Source organism: Penicillium psychrofluorescens (genome assembly GCF_964197705.1).
Source record: "Penicillium psychrofluorescens genome assembly, chromosome: 1".
NCBI classification, from domain to species: Eukaryota; Fungi; Ascomycota; class Eurotiomycetes; order Eurotiales; family Aspergillaceae; genus Penicillium; species Penicillium psychrofluorescens.
In genome coordinates, this window is record NC_133439.1 from 3,514,107 (window position 1) to 3,524,150 (window position 10,044).

Sequence of the window (10,044 nt, forward strand, 5' to 3'; positions counted from 1 at the left end):
GAGGTAGATGCTTTGGACAACGCGAGTGTCGCAATGTAGAGAATATCTGCGCTATACACAGCCTAGATTGTCGGCATGGTTAATATCTGTAACTTGTTGGCGGCACCGGCACTGACTTTGTCCATTTGACTCCGGTGTCCTGTTGCAATAAGCAATTCCTTTTTGCCCCAGCCAAAATGAATTTGGGCAAAAACGACGGAAATTTGAGTCAAGGCAAGCACCTAAGTCCACCAGAAGTTACTTTTGTGCTTCGTCGAGGACATTCCGCAGAGACATACTACAGTGAAAGCAAAAGTCCAGTCATCCATTTGTCGGGCTCTTCGGCTGTAGGCCGAGTATACCCGAATGCCCAACGACCCAAGCACCAGAAAAAGCGCAAAAGAGGTGATGACCGTAATGACCCCATTGTGATTGACATCGCTGTCCATCGTCAGCGGGGGAGAAAGTCCCGATGGCAGTGTTCTCTGCACTAGCTCCATGGCTGACAGGGGACGTGCTGTCCTGGATTCTTTCAGCTGGACCTGGGAATGGCCAGGTGATATATCCAGACACGGTAGAGCGTCTCAGAATTGCTCGAGCGCTTAGATGCCGGTCAGGGTATCCTAATCTCAGATCGCGGAGGGTCATGCACCTCTAGGCCGAGTGCGAACTGACAGTTGCTATCATTTCAGCGCTTCTTTGCAAGACCGGGGTCGATGGTATACAGCAGCGTCCAACATCGCCCGATGCGGCGTTAGATGAGTTCATGATCCTGGAGTAAACCACGTTTTTATACTTGCCTCTTCATCTCTGTAGGCCACAAGACAGGAATAGAGACTGTCATCAATTCCAGATTCCCTGAACCGCAAATTGATGCCCGATTTTGATCTGCAGGGCTTCGGTAGTAAGCCGTGCTGATTCCAACTGTACCGATGAAACTCTTTAATTCCGATCCCTCGCTTTGGGGTTGAGTATTTGATCGGGCCAGCGGTGGGGCTGCCGAGTTGTTGCAATTTGGTCTCATCGGCGGGCACAAGCGTTCGGAGGGTTTGCATTTAGAGGTGTCACCCGGGCTTGTCTCATGGCGGCCAATAGTGCCGGCAGTGGCGGCATGCCATGTTATCACTCAGCTTGGATGTCCTGCGTTCTTCAGAAAGAAAATTACAAATAAAGCCAGCAGGGGATGCCGGAAGCGTTTCCGGATTTTCGTCGCTCTGTCCTACCACGGCTAGCGGCTGTAGTTCAGATCGCCCTAGCGTTCAGGCGGGAAGATGCAGAAGGAGACTGGGATGTGGTCTATGTAACATCGTGATCCAAACTGTTTTCAGAAACCATGAAAGATCAAACTAATTTGAAGCTTGTCCGCCGAGCCCAGTTCAGACAGTGATTTTAAGGTTGAAAGAGAAGAATTTGGAATGCCCTATTACAGCCATCCCCCGTCTCTAGCCAAGTCAGGACCCATTATCCCTCCCATTTTTGTTAGGCAGATATCACTTTTGGCTCCGGTGGTATTGAATTCCTCTCAATGGCACCCGACACCGCTTCCTGTCCCACAGATCGCTCGCCGACGCCTCCCAGATTGGTCGAGGCCCGCGCCCTGGTAAACGCCTCCCCTCAGATTGATGCAAGTGACTTGCCATGTGGTTCCGTATCCATTGAAGCCGCAGAATTTCTTGCTGGGCGTCAGCCCCTCGAGATACAAAACATCGCTCTTAACTTCAAAAAACACATGGAAAGCAAAATTTTCCACATACTGTGCGCCAGCCAGGAATTCATCTGCTGTACAACTATTTTGGACCGCGCTTAATTGAACCGTCCCGAGTGGAGGGAGGCTGCATTGCGGCATAAACGATCGACTGGTGCATTCTTGAGGGGTTTATGTTGACCGCAGTTTGCTCCCTAGTCTCGCTCACCACTTTGCTATTTCCGTATTCCTTTATTCTCATCCATCCTTCGTTCTCATCGCACTAACATTTGCCTTCTCTTTCTGCGGAGTATCCAATGCCGTTGTGAGCTTCTCTAAATGGCTACATTTTCCGGGTCATCTCCTAGCATGCCTCGGACTATCAGGGGCCCCATCGCAGGATTTCAAATAACGAATACTGAAGGCCCCAGAAAAGATGTGCCCGGCATGGATGGCACACCAGAAGATCAAATTGACATGCATCGGATGGGAAAGATTCAAGAATTCAAGGTACAAATACGGGTCGGTGCGATCAGTTTCAAGAATTAATGATAGCCCCAGCGCAACTTTCGCCCACTTGCGGCCCTGAGCTTTTCGGCCGTTCTTCAAGCCACTTGGGAATTCATTCTCATGTGAGTGAAAATACAAATGACAAATTCGCAGAGTTGTTGCCTATATTGACAATTTAAGATCTAATTCGCAGGGTCTGCAGAATGGTGGTCTTGCTGGTCTCTTTTGGTCGTACATGTGGACGTTTATCGGGTTCGGCTTCATCATAGTCTCTTTGGCCGAGATGGCTTCCATGTAAGCCTTTCAATGGTTCTGATATCTTCCACCGAGATTATAGTCTAACATAACAGGGCGCCCACATCTGGAGGACAATACCACTGGGTATCGGAGTTTGCGTCTCCCCGCTATCAAAAATTTCTTAGCTATACGACAGGTTTGGGATTTTATATTCCGTCCTCTTTGAAACGCTGCTGAGAAGTTTTCGATCTAGGATGGATGTCGGTTCTAGCCTGGCAGGCTGGAGCCGCGTCCGGCTCATTTCTAACAGGGACCATTATCCAAGGTCTGCTTAGCATTCGAGACCCAAGCTATCAACCACAAAATTGGCAGGGCACGCTTTTCGTCTTTGCTATGATTGCAGTAATTTACTACTTCAATGTCTATGCTGCTAGCTGGATGCCTCGGATACAGAACTTGTTGCTAGCATTGCATCTCGTGTGCTGGGTTATCGTCGTTGTCGTTCTCTTTGCCATGGCACCACATAACTCTGCAAAAGTGGCCTTCACGGAATTCTCCAACGATGGTGGCTGGGCCAGAATTGGAGTAAGTTTGATGGTCGGTCAAATCTCAGCCATCTACGGCTCTCTTAGTACGTCCACGATCAGAAATCCTTGCTCTGATAATTCCTCTAATTCATTGGTAGGCTCTGATGCGACAGCGCACATGTCCGAGGAGGTCAAGGATGCAGGACGATATGTGCCCATTGCCATCGCCTGGGGCTACTTCGGCAACGGCATTCTGGCCCTCATCGTGGTTATTGGGTTTGTGCTTGCACTACCATCCGTTCCCGATGCGCTTGCAGATAAATCTGGGTTTCCTTTTCTATACGTATTTCAACAGATTGTCTCACTCGCTGGAGTCAACGGACTCACAGCGATCATTCTCATTCCGGTCATCTTTAGTAACATTCTGTTCAACGCGTCCACTGCGCGTCAGACACATGCATTCGCACGCGACAAGGGCTTGCCCTTCTCACGTTGGATTTCAAACGTCGATCAACGCCGTCGAATACCCGTACGGGCAATTGCACTCTCTTGCATTTTTAGTGGCTTGCTCTCACTAATCAACATTGGCTCTCCGGTCGCTTTCAACGCCATCATCTCGCTCAATGTCGCCGCACTGATGTACACATACATGGTGTCTATCAGCTGTGTGATTTATCGCAAGATTTGTTGCCCCGACTCTCTTCCACCCCGCAGATGGAGCCTAGGCCGCCTCGGCCTTCTCGTGAATATTGTAGGGCTGCTCTACGTACTATTTTCCCTCTTCTGGTCGTTCTGGCCTCCGAGCCCATCTGCAGCAGCGCGTGATTTCAACTGGAGCGTTGTGATCTTTGTTGCCTTCTTTGCACTCAGTCTGATCATGTATATGTTCCAGGGCCGGCGCCATTATGTTGGGCCCGTGGTGACAGTGCAGCGGCGGGATTGATCTGGAGAATTGGGGTCCGTTTCTTATGGATGGCAAAGCATATAACTGTCAATGTACTAACGATGATGTTATTGATTTAAGATTGGAGCTTTATATTTTCTCTGCGAAGATTCCAATTGTGTGATGATGGCCAGAAAGGCAGATCCAGCCTGCAAAGCGACTCCGGCGGGTACATATAGTCTGATCATTCTGCTTTGGTGGGGTTTAACGAGTGTGTATTCTGGTTATGGCCAGGAGGGCACAGAGGGTATTCAAAAAGCTTAACTAAGTAGAAGAATCGGTGATCTAATCGATTTCGCGTCTCTCATTTAATCCATCCACCACCAAATGCCGTGCCGGCCACCTTCTGCCAAAACCCTCCCTCCCCCTTCGTCCCCTCATCCATTTCGGCCTTCAGTATAGGGTTGATACCCTTCTTCCGCATTTTCTCTTGCTTCTCGAGGGGTATTTTGTGGACCGGATGATCCGGGCCCGGCTTCTCGGCGGTCTTGTGTTCTTCAGACGGAGTGATTCCCCACGACAACCCCGGATCGGGCAGAGGCTTCTTGTCCTTCTTGTCCTTTTTGGTATTGGGGGTCGTGTCGCAGACCGAGTTACTATTGGACATGATTGTAGGTTGGTTGAAATTTGGGTGGAATATATATTCAGGCAAGGTGGATCGGCTCAAATGAACGTGTTGATTAAGTTGGGGCTCTTTTTGATGTGTGTGCGTGTTCAAGCCAAATATATAGCTCTAGTTAGGCTTGGCGAGTTGCCACTTGTCCGTCTGGTTATGCACTGCCTACCTCGTGCCTTGGTGGATTATTTGACCTGTTGGACTCAGCCTATTGGGCGCATTGGCATTGGAGTGGGGGCTGTTTTGCCCGTCATCCAACACCGGCCGACTATGGAGAAAACTACTCTGTACTCCTGTGCATATTGTGGTTGTGGTGAAATAATTAGCAACGTTGAAATCTTTTTAATCCACCGCAGCCCCCTCTTTGCCATGCTGAACATAACAACAACCGAATTCATCGCCCCGGTGGTCAATCCGGTGCGAGATTTTCTATGGCCACTGAGCCAACCAACACCATGGATTGCACCGCCTCCGGGAGACCCCACGATCTCGAAAAGGGCCAAACCCAGGAAAGAAGAACGTCGATCGCCAATCTGAGTCGACACACCCAGAAGGCTGAGCTTGAGATAGCAGTGCCCGTGCATCTACACAGCCACCCCCAGGACCCCAATCTGGGGGGCTGGGATGGCCGGACGACCCGAGAATCCGTTCAATTAGTCAACCTAAAAGAAAGCTCCTCAGTTGGTGCTCATGGCGTTTGATACCTTCCTGACGTGAGTGACGTGTTTGTACATGGGTGAGGCCGACATCATTTGGTTAACTAACCGTGTCGCACTGATATTGCCCTAGCATTATTTAAGTTCACGCCTGGAGTTACGAACGCGATGACGGAATTCGGGTCCGCCAAGTCGATTCTGGCATCGTGGGTGATGTTTGTCTACGTGCTGAGCTACATGGTTGGGTCGTTTTTGATGGCGCTCCTATCGGAGCTGTACGGCCGGGTCCCATTATACCACGCGTGCAATATTCTATTCTCAATCTTCACCAGGCTATTGGGGATAACTATCGGCCTGTTCTGGTACGAATTGTCCGTGCAAGTGTACACCCATTAAATTGTCCTGATATTTAGCACGAGCGTATTCGGTATAGGCCTGATCACGATTTTCATGTCCGCAAATACCTGCCTAAGAAACTCTCGTACTTCCTGCGCGGTACCTCTGACTGCCGCAAACACAGCCATGCGTTCACTTGTAGGTGCAGTTCTTCCACTGGCCCGCCCATCGATGTGTAGAGCCCTCGGTCTCGGATGGGGCAATTCGGTATTGGCGTTCATCGCCCTGCCATGTGCGTCGTGCCGATGCTGCTCACCCGGTATGGGCCTGCGAGTCGGACCCATTCCCGGTTTCAAGTTCGTCTCCGATTGTCTTTCTACTCTTCTGCATTGCGTTTTGCATTCCATGACCGGATAGAAGTATGTTGATTTGATCCACACGTCCTGCGTGATAGACTAGATTCATGATAACAGGGCATGCTTTAACTGTTCTGCGATCCCTCTCTAAGCTCTCTTCTACCCGATGCGGGCGGTTACAACACTGTCATGAATCGCTCTTGTCCTCCTTCCATACGAGCCATCCAACAATCGCCAATCCTTTGAGAAAGGCCGCCGTCCACAACGCACCCATCATTTCCACAGAACTGTGTGCCCACAGGCCTCCGAGAACGACTCCCACTAAGAGGCACATAACGGCTGCTGCGCGCCGCATCTGCTCGGCGTTGCTGAAGGCCTTGAGGGAGAGCAGGTCCGGATGAGAAAATAGGTCACAGTAAACGCTGGTGAGAACAACGCTGGTCAAGCCATTGTACTTCAACACCCGACTGGTCACTGCTTGACCACTGCTCTGAAAGGCTACCAGAGCTATCGGAACGAGAACAAACCAGCTCATCGGCGTGTCCCGGGCCGGTCGGTACACAGTTACAATGACAGCGGCGATCGAGACGCAGACCAATTGGGCCACAAACGAGGCGCAGAGCACCCAGCGCGACCGTGGAGCGAACAGCCGGTGAAAGGCGGCGAAGCACAGCGAGCCCAGGCAGAAGCCAGCGATGGAGACTCCGGACTTGATCCAGCGGTCGTCCTCGGTACCCACGAGGCCCAAGCCAAAGTACACGGTGTTTCCGGTTTGCATGCTGACGAAGGAGCCCCAGATGAACACTGCCGAGCTATCCAAGAGCCCTGTGATGATATAGCAGAAAAGTAGGAGTAGGTCGCCCCGGTGCGGATCGAGGTCGCTCCGTAGATACCGCGAGAGACGCGAACGAGATGGGCGGGCATCTCCACCCAGTAATGGCCGAGTCTCATCAGGCATGGTTGATGGTGGTTGGGTTGAAAGAAGGGAGAGAACGGGAAAAGAGTGTACGATCCGAGAACAATTAGGTATTGTTGTTCCCCTCAACCAAACCTAACTTCTCCGCAGTGGCGTCATGCATTGACTTTCCCCGGGCAAACGGGCCAGCGCGTGAGGGGATGGTTAACCGACTAATTATTGACCCTAACTGATTAATTACGCAATGACCGGATCATTCGGCGCCTTCTTGTTAACGTAGTAATGCCGGCCGGTTCAAAAAGGCTCTGGGACCCCCCGAACCTTACCACCTCTACGCTTCACAATAATGATTTCCCGCCTATTGACCCTAGCCTTGCTCGCGGGCGTGGGCACTGCCCTCCCAGCCCCAGGTTCTGCGCTTCAACAGCTTCTCCGGTTGCCCGCCGGCTCGCCCGCCGAGGTGTTTGGCGATCCGCCATTTACCCCCGGCCATCGTGACCCTTATGACCACAAAGTCGACTCGGTCGGCGAAGGCCTAGAGCCTCTGCCATATCGCAATGGTGATGGCACGACCGTCATGGGTCCGCGAAACAAGGATCGTGAGCGCCAGAACCCAGACCTGGTGCGCCCGCCCAGTACGGACCATGGAACACTGTCCAACATGCGATGGAGCTTTGCGGATAGTCACATTCGGATTGAGGTGCGATTTCCATGATTGCAGAAATAACTCTACCTAACACAAACACAACAGGAAGGAGGATGGACCCGGCAGACTACCATCCGCGAGCTCCCAACCAGCCGCGAACTGGCGGGGGTGAACATGCGCTTGGATGAAGGCGTTATCCGCGAGCTGCACTGGCACACCGAGGCTGAGTGGGCCTATGTGCTGGCCGGTGAAGTGCGGGTGACCGCGCTGGACCCGGACGGGGGTAGTTTCATGGACGACCTGGCAGAAGGCGATCTGTGGTACTTCCCAGCTGGGCATCCACACTCTCTCCAGGGGTTGGGCCCCAACGGCACCGAGTTTCTGCTCATCTTTGATGATGGCCACTTCTCCGAGGAATCGACCTTTTTGTTGACGGACTGGATGGGTATGTATCGTATTCCGACTACTAGAGATCGCTATCTAATCTTCAATTCTAGCGCATACTCCCAAGGCAGTGCTTGCGGAAAACTTCCGCCTCAAGCCAGAGGCATTCGACAAGATTCCGACCTCAGAGAAGTACATCTTCAAAGGCTCCAAGCCAGGAAGCCTCGAACATGAGAAACCTCGTGGCTTCAAACAGTCGAAGCTTCGTTTTACGCACCATATGCACGCCCAGGATCCGATTCGCACTACCGGGGGCAACGTACGCATCACGGACTCGACCAACTTTCCAATCTCCAAGACGGTGGCGGCGGCCCATCTGGAGATCGAGCCCGGAGCGTTGCGCGAGATGCACTGGCACCCTAATGCGGATGAGTGGACCTACTTCAAACGAGGCCGCGCTCGCGTCACGGTATTTGCGTCAGAGGGCAATGCCCGCACATTCGATTACGTGGCGGGCGATGTCGGCATCGTGCCGCGAAACATGGGTCATTTTATCGAGAATTTGAGCGACGAGGAGCCGCTGGAGGTGCTGGAAGTTTTTCGGGCCGATAAATACCAAGACTTTTCCCTCTTCCAGTGGCTGGGCGAGACCCCTCGACGGATGGTGGCAGAGCATATCTTTGCTGGGGACCCTGAGGCAGCCGATGCCTTCCTCAAAAATATCGAGGGTGCGGAAAAGGATCCCATTAAGGATACGATATAAAAACATTTCCCACTTAGATTGACCGTCAGGCTGGTACTGGATATGTTAAATAACGTGCAGGTCTGTTGATAGATCACAAAATACCCCGTTTTCATGCTGGGGCTCATCACCCGTGCTGGAGCCGACGTAAGAAACGTACTGGACAGGATGCCGGTTCTTCATGCATGATACTACTGCATCTGACGCGCATTTTATTACCATCGCCGCGTCTACTCACTTCCCTGCGGCTTCGCCTGAAACGAGAGATTTAAGAGCCAGCCCAAACGCACCAGTGTATTCTTATTGATAAAGGCCCTGGCGGTGGATAATAACATTCAGAGCCAGTCGTATCTTTGTCGTGATTGAGCTTGTCATCTCCACTATGTTGGCAGTGGTTGTCGGCCGATTCATGCTGGGGCTTCTAGGGAACCAACATATTGCGCGAGCCGCTGGACTGCCGTGCATTGTACTCCCGGCCGCAGAATTAGCATCATTTACCATATGCTCTTCGAAGGTTCCACGTTTCTGTACGTTATGAACAATTGTTTGCCGCTTTGGCTAGCGGATAAACTCCGCGCAAAGAGAATTTGTGATCGCATTGGCATTCATATGTCGAGAATATCAGGCCAAGCTAAGCGGGAGCAAAGACGAGATCGAAGAAGCAGCACTTCAGCGTGCGAGAAAAGTCTTGAACGAAATATTTCATTGATAACTTTGCCTATGGGCGTTACGGTTCCATTACAATTCATCAAACAAAGGTGAAATTGTATTCCAAGTTATTGCAAGAAAGCTTACGATTCTCGCTGTGCAGTGCTTAGCTACGGTGACCGCAGAGTCTGTCGTTGCCTTTTCAGAGCTTCCTGTCTGGACAGATTTCTTGCGCTCGTTAAACAATATTGACAAAAATGGAACACTGTCACGTATCCAGCTCAATAGTGGGCAAGTCTGACATGTGTAACTTCGAACTGCCATATGGCCGGAGCTTCGCTTCAAATGTATCTCCCAGACACTTACGTTCCTTCTTTGGAATAGGGGAGTCTGGTACTACCCCCATCCAAAGAGGCCAGTCAATTAGGCAAGCCTTTGCAGTAACGAACATAGGTAATTGTCCGTCCTCGAATGTGGGCGATGGTAGTGGACCTGACCCGGGATGATAAACAAGAGTCGACGGGTCAATGGCCACGTTCCAGCTGGTACTGTTCAAGAGAGTATGATCCTGGGCTTGAGGCGGGTAAGTACCTGGTGGGTAGTCGGTTTCGTTATTGTAAAACTTGGGGGGACCAGAAGACATGATGGCTGGGATATGGAGTCCATATAAAATGGAACCTCTGTAAATGGCGACGGTGTCGTTGGCTCGATGCACTGTTTTCAGCGCCATGCCAATGTCATACTCAATGGTCGTTTTACCAGATGGGATCTCCAACTGGTACATACGTGAATTGGGATCCATCGAAGACGGAGTCAGGTTACAAGAAGTCTGGACCCTTGTTCCTGTCGACCATTGCGGTACAC

The 10,044-nt window shown here is 51.4% G+C and overlaps 4 protein-coding genes across 4 annotated transcripts; 2 read left to right on the top strand and 2 right to left on the bottom strand.

The window, feature by feature from the left end:
• Nucleotides 1-2,923: 2,923 nt before the first annotated feature.
• Nucleotides 2,924-3,880, top strand: PFLUO_LOCUS1313 (uncharacterized protein; the record flags this gene model as incomplete). Its single annotated transcript, XM_073778342.1, has 2 exons — nt 2,924-3,041; nt 3,096-3,880. 2 exons carry the CDS (start codon nt 2,924-2,926, stop codon nt 3,878-3,880), a joined length of 903 nt encoding a protein of 300 aa, XP_073635406.1.
• A 304-nt stretch (nt 3,881-4,184) lies between these two features.
• Nucleotides 4,185-4,487, bottom strand: PFLUO_LOCUS1314 (uncharacterized protein; the record flags this gene model as incomplete). The annotated part of the gene is made up of 1 exon (XM_073778343.1): nt 4,185-4,487. One exon carries the CDS (start codon nt 4,485-4,487, stop codon nt 4,185-4,187), a length of 303 nt encoding a protein of 100 aa, XP_073635407.1.
• A 1,544-nt stretch (nt 4,488-6,031) lies between these two features.
• Nucleotides 6,032-6,802, bottom strand: PFLUO_LOCUS1315 (uncharacterized protein; the record flags this gene model as incomplete). Its single annotated transcript, XM_073778344.1, has 1 exon — nt 6,032-6,802. The coding sequence occupies one exon, from the start codon at nt 6,800-6,802 to the stop codon at nt 6,032-6,034; it is 771 nt and encodes a 256-aa protein (XP_073635408.1).
• Nucleotides 6,803-7,106: 304 nt separating this feature from the next.
• On the top strand, nt 7,107-8,553 carry PFLUO_LOCUS1316 (uncharacterized protein; the record flags this gene model as incomplete). Its single annotated transcript, XM_073778346.1, has 3 exons — nt 7,107-7,460; nt 7,512-7,851; nt 7,904-8,553. 3 exons carry the CDS (start codon nt 7,107-7,109, stop codon nt 8,551-8,553), a joined length of 1,344 nt encoding a protein of 447 aa, XP_073635409.1.
• Between the last annotated feature and the right edge of the window lie 1,491 nt (nt 8,554-10,044).